This window comes from Anabrus simplex, chromosome 13 (assembly GCF_040414725.1).
Source record: "Anabrus simplex isolate iqAnaSimp1 chromosome 13, ASM4041472v1, whole genome shotgun sequence".
NCBI classification, from domain to species: Eukaryota; Metazoa; Arthropoda; class Insecta; order Orthoptera; family Tettigoniidae; genus Anabrus; species Anabrus simplex.
In genome coordinates, this window is record NC_090277.1 from 38,533,537 (window position 1) to 38,556,490 (window position 22,954).

General features: G+C 40.0%; 1 protein-coding gene across 1 annotated transcript in view; it reads left to right on the plus strand.

Moving 5' to 3' along the window:
- The window catches only part of LOC137502871 (zinc finger protein 184-like), an 88,422-nt gene extending 73,227 nt beyond the window's left edge, over positions 1-15,195 (plus strand). Inside the window, exon 6 of the mRNA XM_068230030.1 lies at positions 15,068-15,195. Within this exon, the coding sequence (XP_068086131.1) occupies positions 15,068-15,195 (128 nt within the window). The remainder of the gene's footprint in view (positions 1-15,067) is intronic.
- Positions 15,196-22,954: the final 7,759 nt, after the last annotated feature.

A 22,954-nucleotide genomic window follows, 5' to 3' on the forward strand; every position in this document is an offset into this window, starting at 1 on the left:
TTATTCTTGGCTTTCTAGACCGGCTTCCACTTATATAGTCCTACTAAAATATAAACATGCAAAATATTACAACACTTCTATGAACAACATGGCCATAAATCATGGGTATCCCATGGACTAATGGCAGAGTGCTTCTACATCTTGTGGAATACCCTGTGGTACTGACTCTTTTTGTCAGACTGGAATACTCACCTCTCATCTATGGGAGGTTGGCTTGCTACATCACTTCATGGCCCTAGCACAGTCGAGCAAATCCCAAGTATCCCTTCCATGCACTTCAACCACCATCCTACGCTTCCACTGGAGGACACGCCTTCGACAATCCTTAACAAATAGCTGTACTACAAACATATCAAGAAGTGGAAATCCTAAATATCTAAGGACATACTTCTGACACCAAAATAATTATTTAAATGCTCAGTGGGATTATGAACTATGACTGTGTTATGCAAACACCGAAACTGGAGTACAAAGGCAGATGTTTGGAACTGTTACTGAGAATCCACTCTATCATTTCCCTATGCAATAGAATTGAAATTCAAATAACTCACCATTTATTTTAACATCAGTAATGTTGTAACACACCCTTCTATTTCCGAACAGAGTCTGCCTCATATAAATGTGAACACCTGTTATGTAACAGGTTTATACCTGCCGCTCTCCATTGTCTTACAAGTGAGCAAACAAATCTCGCCACGGATGGCCCTTTACTACAGCAGAAATCTGTGTCCAAATCCCTGTATTATCAGACAATTTATCAGTCAACAGTATTGCCATCATGAAAGAACTCAAGTCTAATGGGATCTGTGGAATATGATATGCGTTTCACCGGTATGAATAGAGTTATTAGATGAACAAAGGATCCCTCTGGATATAGGGTCCTATTCAGTGTTGAAACCATGGACCTTACCATATTTCAAAATATTATGTCCTGACGATTTTCCCTCGGGCCTTTTAACAAAGAAACCTTGGCATTATCTCCTTTACTAACTCTGGAATATCTACTAGGAATATGCCTCACTGAGTCACAAGGTTTCATAACTACATAGACAATTAGACAGTTACAAAGTTTCTCACTTCACTTGGAAATAAAGTGCTCCAGACCCATATGACACTGACTTCAACATCGACCCCAAACATCATTAGACCGAACCCCGTGCAATCACCTCCTGTCAAATTTATCACAGACTGACCTTTCACAAAATTAAGCATACCCCACGGATCGTAACTATTACTTATTCCATTACCTATAATAATTTCAAAATGCTGTGCCCAACTAAGGAGCGTGATTGTACTTATTTTGCAGATGAGTGTGCTTTCTTCTCTTCCCAGTCTTCCCTTGCTTTGTTTTTCATCTGTTCTTCAGTCCATGCAGTGGTGTTCTCATCTTGGGCTTTTAGCAGAATCATATTTGTTCACCAACATTCTAAAGCTAGGCATGACCCATATGATTCTATGGCCTATTTGTAATATAGAAATCTCTCTCTGTTTGCCTCATGATTTAATGCAGATGGTTGGATGATTTCCCCAAGTATTTGAAATTATTTTCCTGAGGAATTTTGCCAAACGTAGTTACCAGCTTTTGTTTGTATAAGTATTACGTAGATCCTTCCTTGTATCAAGTATTCTTATATGAGATTTGAAGTTGTTCTAGCTGCATTGCATTTATTTCTTCCAGGGACTGAATTCATTCTTGCCTATTGTTGGACAGAATAACTAAACCATCTGTGAAGGCCAAACCTTTGATATGAATTTTATGATTAAGTAGCTTGCCAGAAAATGTCTTGAGGCAACCTCTAATGTTTAATACCCTAGTTGTACTGCTGAGATAGATTAAAATCAAACTCTCCCCTATCTTCGACTTACTAGTGTGTTGGAATCAATCATTATTGTTATTAGTATAAGATAATTATTGTAAATATTAATTGTTTCTAGTAATATAGCCATATGCCAAATAAATAAAGAAATAAATAAATTATTGTTATTGTTACCAGGATTGTGTAGATCACAGAGGTCAAAGAAGGTGCGGGCCTGAATAGGTCTATATGAGGCAATCAGAAGATTGATCTAAAACTTTAAAATCATGGTTATATTTCTTTCTCAGCTATCATTTTTCTTTTCAAAGACAAACTTTACAAATTCAGGTACCAAAACTTCACTTACAAGCTAGGTAACAACTTTAGAAGAGCGAATAACAGATTAGACCTTGAAGCTCCCTAATTATACATTCTCCAAGAGCACTGCGTCTCCATTCAAAAAAGTCAGAGATGGATCTCCCAGTATCTTTTACATCATGATCAGAGCATCTTTGCTCTAGAAATTTATCTAGGAGACTGCACTCCGAACTTTATAACATTATAGCCTTCTAAAGGCAACATTCAACTTTACATTCATAACCAGAGCAACTTCACTCAATAATAATTTAAACTTATGAACCTATTTCTAGAAATGTCTGATCCTACCAAAGGCACAACCTACATTTAACACAACCAATTAACAGTCCTTGATGCTTAACAGTCTAAAGTATGAAATAAAGCTTAACAGGGGTGTAATGTACACATTCTACCAGGCCATTGTGAAAAAGAGTTTCAATTACTGACCCTAAATTTTGGAGGTGAACACTTGCACTCCTAGAAGTTTACAATTCACTGAATAAAACCCTATTTGGGCTGACGGCCTGCAGATACTGGGGCTAAGCCTATACTACTGAGGTGACTAGATGCAGAGAAAATTTAAGTTATTCCAATTACAAACTGAAGAAGGTTACAAATTCATATTCACCTTGAATCAAATTGAAGCGGATTCGAGAGGGTATCACACTCTCCATTCCCTGATTACAGTTATGTTCCTATGGTTTGCCTGAACTTTACATTAGAAGCTTGGAATTTACATTTTAAAGCTACATCATTAGGATTAGAAACATTCCCCTCGAGCTAGCCGTCAAAGATTATTACTTAATTAAACCAGGACTGCCATTACCTTGAGCTGATGGACTTTTCGCCGGTGGAAGCGGCACCCCTGCCTCCTTCACTACCACACACTGGACTGGAGCAATGAATAAGACAACTGGCCCGAAAAATGTGCCAACTTTTATACCCGAGAGGAAGGATCCAGAAAACTCTGGGCTGAGGTCTGACACAGTCCCCAATTTTCATTGGGTAATTAAATAGATACAAGACAATGCTTATTGGCTAACAAATATTTAAAAAATTCTATTGGCCAGCATCTCAAGTAGGCGGGAAGAGATAGAAGTGTTGTAAACTTTAACACACCAGAAACAAAGAATAATCAACTCAGTTTAGGAAAACTAGGAATACAAAATTACTTAAATATTTTAACAGTCCATCTTCACACCAAAGGACATAAGACGGTTTGTAGTAGAGACATCTGTTGACAAAAGTTCAAACTTATTGCACTCATTTTTGCAAGCTTTAGATTTGAGATGGCATTTTCTTTCATTTAAATGCACGGGGCGGGTGTACCTTCCGGTACAATTATTGACATTTACCAATTACAAGTTGACCAAAACTTTCCAATTTGCATACACAACTAATTCTACGTATGTGGACATGAAATCTCACAAATTTACATACTTAAAATTCCTCTAAATTTCACTGCTCTACTGCAAACATGTTCCTCATTACGTCTGAACAAATTCGATGAGAATTGCACTAAGTTTCAGGTCCCATCCTGAGGGAAAATGTGACAAAATTTTTCTTATAACAAAGTGACACTTGTGACACACGCAAGTATTGCAAATTTTGCCTCGTGTCTTCTCAGCACAAAAGTTAATGGTTGAAACTGTGATAAATTTTCACGAAAATAATACAAGGTTAAATCAGCTCTATACATAGCAAAATACACCGGACTACATTGTAGAAGTTACTGGATTTCACAGACTTCATTTAACACTTATCAGCTCCCATTTCTGCTCATCGTCGTCCTTTGTATGTATGTGTTTACTGGTTTATTTTACGCAAGATTTCATAATATTTAGCATTTTGATTATTCGATTTCTATTATTGACTTAATTCTCAGAATCTGAAAGACCACACAAAATATTTATCTCCACCCGGTAACAATATGCATTCAGGAAACTCACCTAAGCTAGAATCAACGCCGTCCAAAAATCAAGTGCATGCGTTGAATGGTTGAACGCCCTCAGTGCTATCCTGCATCCAGGTCCTCTCCCGTGATGGCGTAGAAACTCTCACAGTAGATCTCAATTAATTAGCCACCAGATACTGTATTTAAATTTGTGGAGCCTTCCAGCATCAATATGTGAAGTTTGTGGTTGGTAATTTCAAACTCATAGTACAACATGGGGCTACCCAGGTACCGACAAATGCGGATAAGCTGAGGTAGAATGGGCAGATTCGTGTGATCTAATTCTACAGTATGCTAACAAACTTCCAGCATCATTCAACAGTGCAGGTTGGAGGTATGGGTATAATCCAGATATTAACTTACAGTATCTGCGTAAGCTAGCACATATCTAATCCTTCATCGTTCTGTTATATCCAGATATCTGCTGCAATCTGACCACAGACAGTTCCTATTCATACATATATGTTTTAACCGTCCATTGCCCGGGGATATTGAGGGTTCACAGATGTTTTAGTTAAGCCTCGGCCGGAGTCAACGCTGATGCATAAGTCTCCACTCAGGGCATGGACATTCGAAGAAAATCTATGCAGTTCTACTGGCACTTAACGCTAAATTCTCATTATCGTAATACATGATTGTCAATAAACTATGCAAGACTAAATATACCTCATTTAAAATAAGAAGATATCAAATGTTAGTTTCTTGGAAGGATCTTTCCAGTTTAATAAAATTATAATTATTAAGCTATTACAACAATTTTTACATCGTAAGATGATTGGAAAATAGCCAGATGAGTGAAATTAAAATCTTTGTTGGCTGATATTTATATAATTCCATCAATAAAATTTTAATTTTAACTGAAACCCTACCTTGATGAAAACAAATATGGAACTTGATGAAGGCTTATTCTCATTCAGAAAAAATGATTCATTATTATTATTATTATTGTTATCTGTCCGCCCATAAATAAAAATACTTCACTTATTTCCATCATTCATTTTACCGAAGATATCATATTCAATGCCCTATCAATCTATCGCTCTTTTCATAAATTGCCTAAGTGCTAATCAACTTGAGTTTCCCAACAGTGATCTGTCATCAGCATGACCATCCTAAAATGCGATCATCCAATATTTAAAATATATAATGGTTGGACTCATCAATGATTCAATTAAAATAAAACAGCATGCGCCAGGACCTCACGTTCACCACCTAAAAATGACTCACAATGTCTAACTGATACTACATAATCAACAACATCTAAAAAATGATTAATGGCATCTGGTTTCACCCGAACTGTCCTCCTGAAAGAGAGTCGTGAAGTTCCACTATCTACAGAATTTCACTCTACAAGCAACTACATAGATAACACAAACTACATTACACTAGGTGATGATAAATTGGTCAATATGACATCCTACCTTATCCATATTATGTTCATTCAACGTCGAAGACCTCTTGTCTCTCATTATTTGATCAAAATATATTGGATATCCGTATCATATCATGCCGTAAAATAATGTCTCGATCATACGCTAGCCAATCTACTCATAACCTTCGGACATGTCACACAGCACACTAATAACATACTTAACGCTTGCCTATCTCGGATGATGGATGCTAAAATCCACTTCTCACTCCTAAGTTCATTGAAAATCCCGAAACTTAATCATTGTGATTCATAATGCCTATTCTCAAGGAAGCCTTTTATTATAACAACATTATTTCATTATTAAACACTTTCGACGACACTATCCTCATATTATTTACCACAATTCGAGCGCATAACACATAAATAAAATTGCTTACCCCAAGAAAATCTCAAGCATCTGTCCGAAGAACCTTATAATCATTACCAATATATCACAATCATCACGGCATCAATATTACCTAATATACACAACTGCACAATATACGCACATGATACAATCACAGGAAAACCTTCTTAAAATAGACATTACATCGCATCACCTTACAAAATATTCATGCAGTGCTCGTATGGTTTAAACTGCGAAGACAACGCCTCCTTTTATTTGCAGTAAACATAGAGAAATTCCGAGTAATTCACGGCAAAGTACGCATTCTACGAGTTAGATATCGCATAGGACAAGTGATCTGAATATCTTCGCATCAGACTTAACCGTAATCACGAGTACAACAAGGCATTTATGACGATCGCTTTAGGTCACTCAAGCTGTTTCAATATCACTTCATCATGAAAATAACATAACTCTACACTACCACTATGCAACTACAAGATAGAGAAAAGAAAATGAAATCATGGATATTCATCAATGAACGTCAGGTGATACTGCTCTCAATCCTTTCCTTCGTTCCATGATCATGGTTTGGCATTCATTTCAGCATCATCTCCCGGGCCTGTTAGGACGCTAAATATTTTAGGCCTTCATATATGATTTCATCACCACATCGCAGGAATAGTCTTTATACATTATGATTCCAAGGACCTGAAACATAAAATACAGTTAGCATAGTGATATAGGCATTGTATAATTTCCCACTATTATTCTTGGAAACTCGCCTTATTTAACAACAAATGCGGAATCGTTATACTGCAATGTAATTATATCCTTAATATGTCTAAACATTTCCTTTCATTCATTCGTTCATTCATTTATTTCAATTAATTCCAACGAGCCTGCAGGCTCATACATAAGAATTGTACAGGACATTACATACTGGCCTTTGAATCCTATTATTCCAAATACTCCTTATCAAAATGCGTGCACAGCCATAAGATCAACCTTCTGTCTCAGATATTTCTCATTTAATACAATTGTTCATAAAAAACATAAGTTCTTTTTAGAATTGTTATATTAATAATATCGGTCCACGTTTCATATCCTAGGCTAAGTTCGTTAACTTGTAATTTCTCTTCCATATGTTTTTGACATTTGAGGAAATTAATTTTGATAATACCATCTCGTCTGATTAGACAGATGCGCAAAGGAACACTTTACCATATGTTTGTCTTCATGACGTAAGCAATCGATTTATTTCTTCAGCGCCTTCTTGATCATTTGACCTATAACGTCCAGTCATGGCCTCCGCCGCGTTATTACTGGACCTGAGTATCATGTGGTAGACTTGCTATCCATGCTGTTTAAAATGTAGACTTTTTTGCTAACTTCTTCTTACATATTAACTAACATTTCACGACCGTAAGCCGCCGGTGACCACGGGGTTCTGAGCTTATGAATTTCCGTTTATAGTTTATATCCATCCAATTTCTTATTTGAATGAGCGAGTTATACCGGGTATTTGATACAACTGGATGTATTATAACTTGATCTGCGGATGCTGGACGTATTATCCGAGTAAATCCGGTTGACCTTTTTTGCTTAGTATAACCTTCAATGGCTCAACCACTGACTCACATGCCATTGAACGGTTATAATATTCATTACAGACTGTTGTAGCTTCCGGCGTTCATTCTGTGACCCTCTGTGCATTTACTAAACGCCACCACAATCCTCTATTAGCAACTAGTTCTGTGGCCTTGTCTTAGTTCTATACGTATTATCTTAAAATCATTAGAATCTGAGCTCCATTTTGAAAAACATATCATTTTAAGAAGGCTGATTGGGTGAAATGTACAATTTCACTGGACGAGATCATCCTAAATATAGTGCTGTTTCCTGAATCATATGATGATTATGTAAATATCGTGAAGCATTGTTCTCGTATCTCAGTTCCCTGAGGTTGCACACTATATACAGAAACTAGTGAAATACTGAGAAACTATCATGATCTCTTTGACAATGATCCTTTGAGCTCCGATACCGTCCAAGCTGGGAGAGATTTCTTAAAAGCGATATCTAATAACAGAAGCGATTGAAGGGACTGATCTAAGGAAGAGTAGCCAGAAAGCTTGGAGGTTTCTTAAGCGTCTAAGTTATGATCCAACAGGTAGAGAGGGTCATGCTAATGTAACAGCCAAACAGACTGCCCGCCATCTCGTGGAAAATGGTAAACCTCACCATCAGAATTTTACGGTCAGTAGAATTAGAGTCTAGTCATCTAATGCGGCTCTTCTGCTTGGCAGACATTGAGAGTTGTAAGAGCGGTAAGCCAGGAGGGATGGACGACATCAGATTACGGCAGATTAACCACGATCCTACTATGCTGTCATAGCAGGAGGGGAGGTGTTACTTTCACGTACTGCGTCCCAGGTAGCGGGTAGATGGGTCCTAACTGATTTGCCGGCCGACTTGAGCGAAATAAAAGAGCTCTCGAGGACAAATCATACAAACGACTGTAGGTGGGGGACGAGACCAAGGGGTGCTCAATTTTGAACCAAACTGCATGTGCTTAGTTCCTTTATCCTTGTGATTAGTATCTCAAAATGCAGAATACCATGTTTCTGTTGGAGGATCACTATGGGTTTACAGTACCCAAAAATATGACGGAGGCTAACCCTTTCCACAGATTCGGTTGGAGAATCCCAGGGATATAAAAAGAGGCTATCCTCGCTCGGGTGTTTCAGCATCTGGTTGTGGACATTATGGGTTCGCGTTCCGAGGAACACCACGGGGTAGTACAGGTCCCTGAGATGTGTACAACCTATGTAAGGAACATCATGGGTCCGTATTCCGAGGAACTCCACGGGATAGTACGGGTCCCTGAGATATGTACAACTATGTGAGGAACACCACGGGATTGTACTGGTCACAGAGATTTGCACAACTATGTGAGGAACACCACGGGATAGTACGGGTCCCTGAGATATATACAACTATGTAAGGAACACCATGGGTTTGCGTTCAAGGAACACCACGGGTTAGTACGTGTCCCAGAGATTTGCACAACTATGTGAGGAACACTATGGGATAGTACGGGTCCCTGACACTTGCACAACTATTTGAAGAACACCGTGGTATTGCGTTCCGAGGAACAGCATGGGTCTGGGGTTTACCTGTGATTAGTACCCACTATGTGAGGAACACCATGGGATAGTATGGGTCCTTGTGATTAGTACCCACTATGTGAGGAACAGCACGGGATATTACGGGTCCCTATAATTATTATCAGTATGTGTGGAACATCATAGGTTTTCGTTCTGAGGAACACCACGGGCCTGGGGTTTACCTGTCATTAGTAATATCTCTGTGAGAAACACCACGGGATAGTACAGGTCCCAGATATTTGTACAACTATGTTAGGAACACCATGGACCTGGGGTTTATCTGTCATTAGTGCCCACTATGTGAGGAACACCACAGGATAGTACGGATCCCTGAGATTTTGTACAACTATGTAAGGAACACCATGGGTTTGCTATCCAAGGAACAGCATGGGTCTGGGGTTTACCTGTGATTAGTATCCACTATGTGAGGAACACCACGGTATAGTACGGGTCCCTGAGATTTGTATAACTATGTCAGGAACACCATGGGCTTGCATTCCGAGGAATACCACCGGATAGTATGGGTCCCTGTGATTAGTACCACTATGTGAGGAACACCATGGGTTTCCGCTCCAAGGAACAAATTGGGTCTGGTGTTTACCTATCATCAGTACCCCTGTGTGAGGAACACCATGGGATTGTATAGGTCCCTGTGATTAAAACCACTACGTTAGGAACACCACGGTATGGTACGGGTCCCTGTGATTAGTACTCACTATGTGAAGAACACCATGGTATAGTACGGGTCCCTAAGATTTGTGAGGAACACCATGGGCTTGCATTCCAAGGAATACCACCGGATAGTATGGGTCCCTGTGATTAGTACCACTATGTGAGGAACACCATGGGTTTCCGTTCCAAGGAACACAATGGGTCTGGTGTTTACCTGTCATTAGTACCCCTGTGTGAGGAACACCATGGGATTGTATGGGTCCCTGTGATTAATAGCCACTACGTTAGGAACACCACGGTATGGTACGGGTGCCTGTGATTACTAGCAGTATGTGAGGAACACCATGGGTATGCATTCCAAGGAACAAAACGGGCCTGGTTTTTATCTGTGAGTAGTATTCACTATGTGAAGAACACCATGGTATAGTACGGCTCCCTGAGATTTGTACAACTGTGTGAGGAATGCCATGGGCCTGCATTCCGAGGAATACTACCGGATAGTACGGGTACCTGTGATTCTTACAACTATGTGAGAAACACCATGGGTTCGTGTTTCTACGAAAACCACGGGTCTGGGTTTTACCTGTCATTAGTTCCACTATATGAGGAACAACACAGGATCGTACGGGTCCCTGTGATTAGTACCCACTATGTGAGGAACTCCAAGGTATAGTACGAGTCCCTGAGATTTGTACAACGATGTGAGGAACATAATGGGTTTGCGTTTCGAGGGAACCACGGATCTGGTGTTTACCTGTCATTGGTACCACTATGTGAGGAACACCATCCTGAAGTACGGTACAAAGGGTGATGTAAGCCGAGGGGCAAACGAAGACACTACCTACCTTACAAAACACCGGGGGAGTTGGCCGAGCGGTTAGGAGCGCGCAGCTGTGAGCTCGCATCCGGGAGATAGTGGGTCCGAACCCCACTGTTGGCAGGCCTGAAGATGGTTTTACGGGGTTTCCCACTTTCACACCCGGCAAATGCTGGGGCTGTACCTTAATTAAGGCCATGGTCAATCAGAACAATACTATAATGACTACCATTTTTCACATCTTATATTAAAGCAAATTAAAAGGTTGTGTATCCCAGAAAACACCATGAATTATGGTTGTTAATGTTCTAGGCAATAGTGATTTCTGGCATACACAGGAACTTTAATTTGCGTTAATATAAAATGTAAAAAATGCTAGTTACTATAGTATTGCCATGAACTGTCAATATAGATACTGTATAGGTCACAGTGCAGTTGTGAATCTCATCACACAATAACGCATGATTCCACTGAAATCATCACCCATCTGTGATCGTAAATTAAGCCTATATTCTGTTTTTATTTTGTACTCATACATGAATCAGTGCCTCCGTGGTTCACACGGCAGCATGCCGGCGTCTCACCACTGGGTTCCGTGTTTCAAATCCTGGTCACTCCATATGACATTTGTGCTGCACAAAGCAGAGGCAGGACAGATTTTTCCCTGGATACTCCAATTTTCTCTGTCACCTTTCATTGCAGCAACACTCTCCAATATCATTTCATTTCATCTGTCAGTCATTAATAATTGCCCCAAAAGAATGTGACAGGCTTCGGCAGCCAGCACTATTCCTATCCTCGCTGCTAGATTGGGGCTTCATTCATTCCATTCCTGACCTGGTCAAGTGACTGGAAACAGGCTGTGGATTTTAATTAGTAGATGAGTCACAAGACTAGCAAGTTGCAAGTTGTTTTACATTGCACGGACACAGATAGGTCTTAAGGCGACGATGGAACAGGAAAGGGCTAGAAGAGGGAGGGAAGCAACCGTGGCCTTATTTAAGGTGCAGCCCCAGCATTTGTCTGGCACAAGACTACGGCTAAAGGAATGTTGTCATTTCATACCAAACAATCCTGGTAATGAATATTTTTGCAGTTGATACTTGAGAGGCAAAGGTTCCTGAAAGAAGCGGCACTATTTGTGAGAGTCTATTGGACCTCTGTCATGCATGAATGTTTCATAAATAACATCAAATGATTAAAACCATTTATGCTGTTGTGAATTTGTATTGCTTTCTATTTTCACAAATTGCTATGGTTACTTTTGCCCAAACAGTTTATCTTGCAGCTGCATTCATAATTCTAACCATGCAGGTACAGTTCTGAATAATATTTCAATTGATCCTTTGAAATGCCAACAACACTAACAGGGTTTGCAAATACAGATTGTTGAAGGTCAAGCAAACTGGCGCTTTTCTCTCAACTCGCCCTTCTATTTTGAGAGCCATCCGTTGAGCAACAAAAGAAGATTATAATATTTTAATAGTTTTTCCTGACCCTACTTGTTTCAGTTTTCTGCAGAATTTTGACTTGGATAAACAGAGACAAGGTGCAGAAACGATTTATAGAAGCATGTATTGTAAGTTCAGTTAAAACATTAGGTCTAAAAAAAGAGAAAACATGACAATGTGACAATGGAGGTGAAATTAAATTTACTGAAGTAACTAGATAAAGTGGAGGAATATAAATAAATGTGCAAAATATTTAGGTATAAGGTGGGCAGTGAAATGAGGCTGGGGAAAAGCTCTTGGAGGTGGAGGCCTGATGCATAGAAAGGGGTTCTTTAAACAAACAAAAGGTATTACAGGAGGCAAATACAAAATAGTGAGTGAGTCTCTGTAAATCTGTTATGTGCAAGAGGGGGAAAATGATCACCAATTACAGGACTCAATCTGCAGAAGAGAATCCTCACATTGTATGAGGAATTTAATGACAAAAGAGAGCCTGAATTTACTGCAAACACTGGCTGGCTGGACATGTAAAAAAAAGAAAAAAAAAGAAAATTGCTGTGGGATCAGGCAGCTGAGCGTTTGTGGAGAAAAGATTTCTGCTTTCATGGAAGGTATTCTCATAAATTCAAGGAGAATTTTCACGGGCTGGTAGAAGGAAGGGCGTCTTGAGATTGAATTTACAATTCTGATCACGTAATTCAGTCTGAATTGTCAAATGTTGCCTTTGAATGCTCTTGCATACAGGGATGAAAAGTCTGCCCCAGGCTACAAAGGAAGTAAACAGAGATTTACAGTCCTAGCTAGAAGCAAACATATGTTGAAAGTACTCTTACATGGAAGTAAAAAAAAATCCTTGTGCATTTAAAAATGTACAAAGGTGCACAGGTAAGAACAGCACTTCTCATGACCTGCCTGTTTGGTACTGAAGCCAGTCAAATCCATGGATAGATGGATGGTGTAATTTTCAAGGACTGGATTCATGAACAGTTTGTTTCTTTGGAGGAAAGGATTTAAAAGAAAAAAAATGCTATTAAAATTACATTTCATCTTTGTCAAAGCCTGATCATACTCTGACAGTGAAGAGCTGCAAGTTGAACTATTGTCATGTGTATTCATTATGACAGGCAATGGATCGGGTCATGTTAACAACATAGAAAAGCAACCATAGGCAAAAAATTATTTCACCTCAAATCTTAGGCATGGAAGAAGGCGAGGGAAACATTGATAAGATGGAAGTTGAGTTGCTGGAAGTGGTCGTATGGACTGCTAATTCTTGGAACAAGCCTATAACTCGATCCCTTAAGGTGACCAACGGCATGAGGGATGGACGAGCTTCCTTAAATGAGGCGATGGTCCCCTCAGTATAGGAAATGACACTGGAATCCACTGAGTAACATCAGATCCCAAGTTAGGGGAGGCCTTATTACCTGCTGGCAGAAGCTCTGAAATGCCTTTGGAAGTGGTGACCCCAACATAATAACTGCCTAAAATGAAAATGGGACTTTTAAATCAGCCACAGAAAGATCAGGTCATCCCCTGAGAGTGATGTGCAGTCCTTATGCCAGGGAACTGTGAAAGGTGGGCGACCAGTAGAGAACATTATGATGGTGGCAATAATCAACCTCATGTCACTGACTGGAAAGTAAGAACAAGTGATTGATTTCATGGAGAAGGAAAATATAAGATTGAGTGAGCATAAGTGGAGAGGAAAAGGAAAGAAGACTTGAAGAAGGGATACACTCTCTACTGGAGTGGAGGACATAATGGAGAGGTCAGAATAACAAACAATATAAGTATAAAAGTAAAGAGGACTAGATAAGTGATAAAATAAAAATGATACAGTTAAGTATAGAGAATGGAGTGAAGGATTTCATCCAAATGTAACTTAAAAGCTTTTAAGCCTGTCAAACACACGATTTCAATAAAGATATTACACTATGACATCACTATCACTATCAGCCATATTCAGTCGTTTTCACTATGTGGCCTCTTTAAATCCGAAGCAAGGTAGGTTTTCATGAGGTCTCTCCATCTGGGACGGTCTTGAGCGATGTTCTGCCAATTGATCCCAGTAATCTTCCGGATGTCTTTATCCCATCTGTCCGGTGGACTTCCCCTTGGTCTGAGATGATCTTTCGGACACCACTCAAGCACAAGCTTTGTCCACCTACCATCAGTTCTCCGAGCAACATGGCCTGCCCACTGCCATTTTAGGGTAAACACCCTTTCTAAAATGTCACTGACCTTTGTGACTGACCTGATGTAATCTCCTCTCTTCCTGTCTTTCTTTGTCAAGCCTAGCATGAACCGTTCCATAGCTCTTTGGGTTGTTCTGAGTTTTTGCTTAACAAACTCGCTCAATGTCCAGGTTTCACAACCGTAAGTCAGTACGGGGAGAACACTCTGGTCAAAGACTATCTTCTTTAGGTGGGGTGGCATGTTGGATTTGAAGACTGAATAATTTCTTCCGTAGGCTTGCCATCCTAGTTTGATACGTCGGAAGATTTCCGGTCTTAAGTCCCCTTTCATGTTTACAAGTTGCCCAAGATAGACAAATTCATTGACCTGTTGTAATGTGGTGTTTCTCACATGCAGCTTTCCTGATGGGGCCCATTTGTTGAGCATTACTTTGGTTTTAGAAAGGTTCATGGATAGTCCCAGTTTCTGACAGGCTGAGACAAGATCTTGTATTACAGTTTGTAGTTCATCGATGTCGTTGGCCAAAAGTGTAATGTCGTCTGCAAAACTTAAATTGTTCAGCCTTTCCCCCTGTGCTTTGCCAGTTGATTTTTGACATGGCCATTTCTAATACTGCAGAGAAGAGCTTGGGAGATATGTGGTCGCCTTGCTTAGCACCTCTTTGAATGGGAAAATCCGTGGTTGGCACATTGATGTTCACGAAGGCTGAAGAGGTTTCGTAGATATGCTGGAGAACTCTATGACATACCTTTAAAAAATTAATTCACTAATAAACAAGGAATGAAAATATAATCTCAAACAGAGAATGACATATTTTGTTCTTAAAAGAACATCCTAAGATTCTATGAAATCGCACTCAATATTTGGAAATATTAATGTTTATTTCTGTCCAAGCACCTAGGGATTTGAAATTTGGAACTTATCTTAATGAAGTCCTGCTTTGTCTCCATTCCAGCATCAAAGTGTATACATCCCAGATTGGACGCAAAGAGGAAGATACATTTCTGGAGATACTGGAGTAGGATGTCAGAGTAACTGTCAGGGGACTTTAACACTCTTCCTCGGATCTTTGAGGCTACTCAAATGCAAGTATCCAGGCATCTTTTTTGTTTTTCAGATCTGTAGAGTAGTAATTATAAAACTACTACTCTTATATACCTGTAATTCTTACGAGAAATGCATGTAACACTGTGGCAAAGGGAAATGAAAATTTCACTAACCTAAATTGGGCAGTTTAATTGTGACAAATTAAAATAATTTGGAAAATTTATAGTGGGTGATTTGAACAACCGGAGAAACCTTACTCATAGTTCAATTTTTTTTTCTAACCGCATATTTATTTTAGAAAATTTTATTTTCATTATAATATAAATTATATACTTCTAGGCTCCCACTTCTATCCACTTTATTTTGTTGCTTTATTTTTTCGTACTGGTTTGTATTGTCTGCCAAAAGTTGAAAACAATTTTCCTCTCCAAATTACATTGAAAATTAGTCCAACACACTTAATCTTACAAGTAAGTTTTGGAAAGCACCTTGATTTTCAGTGAAGGGATCGGGAATGATATAATTCAAATTATTAGACAACTGTACCGGAACATGAATAATTCATTGAGAAATCTTCGCTGGCGGAGGTCCAACATCTTCCTGCAGTTAACACTCCTTATCTTCAAATCTTTCAAATTATATTTCAAAATCACTACCACCACTGCTGTACCTATCACATTCATCGGTTTAACCACCTAAACCAACACACTCATCCTGCAAATACGGTATTTCCTCATCAGTAACACAACTCAGTGCTCACCATGCTGCCATTTCTGTCTGTCTTGTCTTGTCTTGTCTTGTCTTGTCTTGATAATTTAATGGGCTTCGCTTGGGAGCAGTATACCCAGCCACGTTTCCTATAATCCAACACAAAACATGGAGGCGGCGGAGAACAAAGTAATAAAGCGTAAGGAGGGAATATGGAATGTAACGATACACCTACAACACAGGAAAAACACAAGGACACAAGGTACTAAGCTTCACGCCATAGCGACCGAAACTTGGCGACTTTCTACCAATCACATACAAGACCGGGTCAACACTTAAAGGGGATAGAAAGGGACATAACCTACAGGAATATTTGGTTAACCTAAAGAAAATTCGAGAAGGCAACTAGCGTATTTTGCGTAGGATCTAGTATCCAACACGTCAAATAAAAGTATAACGCGAATAGATTATGCAAAAGTATATGCGGATAGAAAAAGCAAGTAACGGAAGGAGGTCGTATGATTGGGTAACGATATTACTTGCCTACTTTGGGCGACTTATCCTTTACTGAAAGGGAAGCTGCTAAGTTATTTAGGAGTACCAGAATTTCATCATGGAACGTGAGGAGCATTTTTTACCATCGTGGGTCGTTTTCAGCTGCTCTAGCATACGCAGATAGTTTGCCGGATATTTGTGGAATGGCGTCCACAAGCCGGTTCGAAACCCGGGACCTTTCTGGCTGTGACGTCCCAGTCGACTCAACCTGTTTGGAAGGAATCTTCTCGGATACAGAGGCTATAGGAGCTGGTTTAGGTGGGACCGAAGGGGGCATTTTTAGGAGTTCACGATATCCCTGAACATCAAAACCTGGCGACCGATCCTGACGCGGTGGTGGTGATGAAACTACCGCCGTAAATTTACATTTCCTAGGCAGTTGAGGTTGAACAACATGAGGAGCACTCGGGAGAGGAGGTAATTGGTGTAGAGATAAAAGTGGGCTGAATCTATTGTTGTTCGGAGTGAAAAAGGAATCTGAGGAGAAAGTCGCGACTTCCAAGGCCTGCTTTTTCTTCAGTTCCTGTTGTCTCTTATGTTCCGGACATTGCAGCGATCCGACTGAATGTTCCCCTGAACAATTGAGACAGAGTTATGTCGAGTTCTGACATTCGGTTGATTCATGCTCATGGGCGCAATTAGCGCATCTCGGGTTTTGAGCTCTACAGTTTTTCTAGTACGGCCATATCGTTGATATCGCCGGCAGATCGTTGGTGGGAAAACAAATGGTTCCACCGGAGTACGCATGCGATAAATTTAAATGAAAGCAGGTAAAGTCTGACTTTGAAACGTTAGTTTAATGGTGCCCGTTGGAATATAAAGAACCTTGCCCTCCTGAACTGAACGGCGTTTCATGCGCTGAGCTCCCACAATGGGGGTGGTCGATTCAGCTACCTTACATATTTCCTCCACTGACAAATCCTTATCAACACCACGGATCACGCCAATCTTATATAAAGCCGCTGAAGGGATAAATGCTTTCAGATGCTTTTCCTTTAGGACCGGGTTGGTGAGGAATTGGTTAGCTTTATGTCTATTCTGGAATTCAATCTGTATCCTCTGGCGACCACGCCTAGCAATTTGAGTGACACCCTCAAATTTTCTATCATAAAAAATTTTCCCTAACGCCATGGGATGTATGCTTCCCAATTTCTTACTGGCATCCAGTGCCTCCACGAAGACAAAATAGGGTCCTGTATGTTTATCATCATAAATCTGTGTTTCCGGTTTTAAGGAAAATAAATCAACATTGTTAGATGGAGCATTGTTACTATTAGGTGGGGTTGGTGCAGGGATCACCAACGTGTTTTCCATCGAGAACTCCCGACTCTCCACTTCAATAGCTTCCTCCTCCATACCTAGACCCCCACTCGACTCTGCCATGAGGTCCGGAGGGAGTTGGGGAATTAAAATATAAAATACTCACAACCTCTCACCAGATACCTCTGGCGGAAGAATCGAAATATCTGACTGCTTTCCCTACTGAATGGAACCTGTATGAAAACAACTGGATGCCTTCCGGGCTCCTTACGGATGAGGGGGTTCTTACTAGGTTACTAGGTTCTTCACCGATATTAAATTTGAATATCTGTACTATTATCTGTATGATGTTATTTTCTTCTAGACCTTTGAAGAAAACTTCGCTCAACTAGAGGAAGCCTGAAACGCCTTCGTAAAGCTGGATTGACGGTCAAGTTGTCAAAGGTGCCTTTCTTGGGGCATATTGTGTTCCCTGGTGGAGTTTCGGTCGATCATTCCAGAACTCACGCAATCCGTAACTTCAAGCCTCCCAAAGATATTAAAGGAGTTGCCAGATTCATCAATATGGTGAATTCCTAAACTTCGCTAATTGGGCATCACACCTACACCTTCTCTGCAAGAAAGGTGTCAAGTTTGAACTGGGGCCGTCGCAGCAACCTGCGATTGAGGATCTGAAATTAGCTCTGTGAAATGCCCTGGGCTTGTTAACACCAGATTTCTGAAAGAAGTTAATTTTACAGACAGACACCCCTTCATCTGCGGTCGCGGCGGTACTTATTCAGGAATATGAACTCGGAAGGAGGTCAATTGCCTATACATCTAGAGCCTTGTCACCTAAGTAGGCCAAGTACTATGAGTTAAAAGGACTGGACGTCCTATTTGCCTTAGAAAAATTCTATCTTTCCATGAGCACGTTAAATTTGAATTGGAGACTGACAATCAGGCGCTCAGCTGGGTTTTGCCTAGGCTCCGTCATACCGGACGCATCGCCCGATGGGTTGTCTTATGGCGATGATGGGACCGGAGGGGCTAGGAGTGGGAAAGGAAGCGCCATGGCATTAATTAAGGTACAGCCCCCAGCATTTGCCTGTTGTGAAAATGGGAAACCATGGAAAACCATCTTCAGGGCTGCCGACAGTGGGGTTCGAACCCACTATCTCCCGAATACTGGACACTGGCCGCACTTAAGAGACTGCAGCTATCGAGCTTGGTGTCAGACTCTTAGGCTATGGAAGTTAATGAAGCAAACTTGCTCTTATAAAATAGTGTACCTGTTTCAGAGATATAATACTCATCCCTCATATATTATCATGCTGATAATTCTCTCTACTTTTGTACCTGATTTTGGACTTTAAGTCATTGTTGTTGGAGCTAATGAGCTCAGTATTGTATTGTTATTGTTTATTCAGATCTTCTGTTTACCAAATTTTAAATAAGAAAAACAAGAAGGAAGGAATAAAATTTCAAAATTTAGTGCATTAAATTAAGCTCTTGTCAGTTTCCTTGTCCATCCATTCAGCCTACCACTTTCTTACAACTCTGTGATCCACAAAATTCCTGGAATAATAATAATAATAATAATAATAATAATAATAATAATAATAATAATAATAATAATAATAATAATAATAATAATAATAATAATAATAATAATAATGCCAATTCTCTCCAGAAGGTAGGAAAACTGAAACAGCTCACAGATATCCTATCGGAACAGCAAATTTTGATTGCAGCAATTCAGGAAACGAGATTTAGGCCTACAAATGAGCAGGCCTTTGAATCTGAAGGTTACAGGATCTTCAAGGGTAAACCTGGTAAACGTGTCATACAAGCTGTCCCCCACCTCGGCACAGGATTTGTAGTCAGCAAAATGATTCTGGACTCAATAACGAATTTCACCTCTGTGAATAGCAGAGTCTTGACTCTGTCCTTTCGAAGCACAAACACAATGTATACAATTGTGAACGTTCATGCGCCGATCAACCAAGCGAATAAGAGAGGGAACCGACAGATTCTGGGAAGAACTTGAGGAGATTTTATCCAAGATTCCAGACAAACATACCATAATCGTGCTTGGAGATTTCAATGCCTATGTAGGCAAAGAGAGAAAGTTCCGAAACATCGTTCGAAACTATCCTGCTCACCAGCGAACAAATCGTAACGGAGAAAGGCTAATAGAGCTGTGTAAGGCATTTAACCTCGTAATGAAGTCTACTGTTTTTAAACACCTGCCCAAGAAACAGAAGACCTGGAAATCCCCAAATTATCACCTTGGTGAATTCCAGACTGATCATGTCGCGATCGCACGGAAGGCTCAAAGAGAAATTCAGAATGTGAAAGTTCTAAGACAAGCAAAACTGGACTCAGATCACTATCTATCCAAGATAAAAATCAAACTGCTCCCGAGAAACACAAGGAAAGTTTAAGCCAAAAGGATTGAAAGATTTGATAGAGAAAAACTACGATCTAACCATGAGTTCACTCAGAAACTACAATCGGTGGATGCAGAGAACTGGGAACAACTGCGCGAGGCCCTAGTGAAAACAGCTAAAGAGATGGTTCAGCTTACTAAGCCCAGGAAGCATGCTTGGTGGAACAGTGAATGCGATGCAGCGATAAGGCAAAGACAGTTCGCCTGGCAGAAATGGAACTCGCTAAAGAACCAAGTAAACTGGACAAACTTCTTGAATGAGAGAAAGTGTGCACCAAAAACCATCCGCAGCGTTAAACGTGTTTTTGATAAACACCAGCTGGATCAAATTGAGCAGGATTTCAAGAAGAACAATACACGCGACTTTTATAAAACATTTAAAAGCAACTTGAGGAAATACGACCCACCGAGCCTACAGTTCAGAGATTCCAATGGAAAACAAGCCCATAACGACAAGGAAAACTGTCGGATCCTTGCAAAATACTTCGAATCCCTTCTTAACTGCGAGGCCCCAATGTCCAGATTCACATTTGAAGATAAAACAACAGTCCACCGAGATTCAGCTCCACCTACAAAAGAGGAAGTCAGACAGATTATCCAATCCTTGAAGAATAATGAAGCGCCGGGTGAATATTCGATAATAGCTGAATTGTGGAAGTTTGCTAGTGACAATGCAGTGGAGAAATTAACGGATCATACATGAAATCTGAAATACTGAAAGACTTCCAAGTGACTGGACATCTGCCCTAATCCACCCACTTCATAAGAAAGGCGTCAAGTCGGATGTTAACAACTATCGCGGCATCTCAATCCTACTTATAACCTACAAAATTCTCTCGAAAGCTCTTCAAATCAGGGCAGAAGAACAGCTAGATCTGGAGCTGGGTGATTACCAAGGAGGTTTCAGGAAAGTACGGTCATATGTGGAGCAGATTATGAATTTGAAATCTGTCCTTTCATATTTTATACTAAGGAGCAAGCCTTTTGTAGTAACGTTCATCGACTTTAAGAAGACCTATGATTCAATTGATAGAACTACCCTACTTCAGATCGTAAAGGAATTTGATTTGGACGGTAAAACAAGAGTGATCATCCAACAGACTCTCGCCAACATCATCTCAAAAGTGAAGTTTAGAGGAGAGACTTCAGATACCTTTGAAATACGAACAGGAGTTAGGCAGGGAGATGGTCTCTCATCTCTGTTGTTCAACTGCGTTCTTGAGAAAGTGATCCGTGAATGACGCAGGGAAATGAGTTATGAAGGAGTCGAAAGCGGAGTCAGACTAGGCCACAAGAACAAGAGCCTTTCAATTGACTGTCTAGCATTTGCAGACGATCTCGCTGTTTTCGCTGATTCCTTGGATGTGGCCACGAAGCAGATCAACCAGCTTCAAACACAAGCTGCAAAGGCGAGCCTCCAAATCTCCTTTGAGAGAACGAAATTCATTACAAACATCAAACTGGCGCCAAGTGAACTAGAAGGGACTCACGGAAAAGTCAAGCGAGTTGACAAATTTAAGTATCTTGCTGAATGGATAGAACCTAACATGTCCGAAAAGAAGCCTTTTCTTCACGCATGAATGAAATGGAAATGGCTTACCATCTGACTAAAAATGTCTATAACAAAAGATCTATATCTCTGAATGCAAAAATCAAACACTATTGCACTGTCATCCGGCCAGAGGCTCTATATGCAGCGGAATGCCTCGCCGTGAATAAAAAAGGCATGATGGAGAAATTGGAGGCCAAGGAAAGAAAGATTTTGAGAAAAATCTTAGGTCCAGTCAAAGAAAACAGCGAGTTTAGGAGACGGCACAACCAGGAGTTGTACTCGCATGTGGAAAAAATAACTGATGTGATGCGAAAAAGGAGGATTACTTTTTATGGACACATGGCCCGAATGAATTCAACACGGTTAACCAACCGCATTTTCACCTTCCTCCAAGAGAAAAAGGCAAAGGGGGCATGGTTCAGTGAGGTACAGAAATATCTGCAGGAGATCGGGATCTCATTTGAAGATATCCAGGAGCGTGTCCCACTTAAGAAAAAACTCCAAGAACATCAGAGTTTCCAACCAAAGCCGAAGATGAAAACTGGAAAGGCATGGACGAAAGAGCGAAACGAGCAACACCGTATACGAATGAGGTAATACTGGACCAACATTAAAGCTCAAGGGAAACAGTTGAAATGACGTGGTCCGTAGTTAGCCGAAACGAAATAATAATAATAATAATAATAATAATAATAATAATAATAATAATAATAATAATAATAATAATAATAATAATAATAATAATAATAATAATAATAATTGTACCGGGCGGTACACCTCTACGACGCAAGTTCAAATCTTGCGCCAATTGAAACTCCTCTACAGGAGAAGCTCGGAACTTTAAAAACTGAACTAACTCTACTGTTTATCAGAAGATGTCACTGGGTGTTTTTGATTTGCTTTTGTTTTCTATTACTCAAGAAGTGTGGACAGACTCTAACAGAGGTCTCTACCAAGAACTATGATAACGCACTCTGGTGTAAAGGAATGTACCTTCTTGGACAAATGTTGAATTCATAAGTTTTGTCTTTACTAAATTTAGTTCTGCGGTTTGTGGGTTGGCAACATTAATCCTCTCTTTCCGCCTGTTTTGAATTTAGCCAATCAGTAATTTCTGTAATGAATTTTCCTCCAATCATTGCTTTCTTCTTCGAATTTCCATGTGTAATTATTAGTCAACCAATAAAAATTGAGGGTGTGTGTCTACTCATTCTTGAAAGGTCTCGAA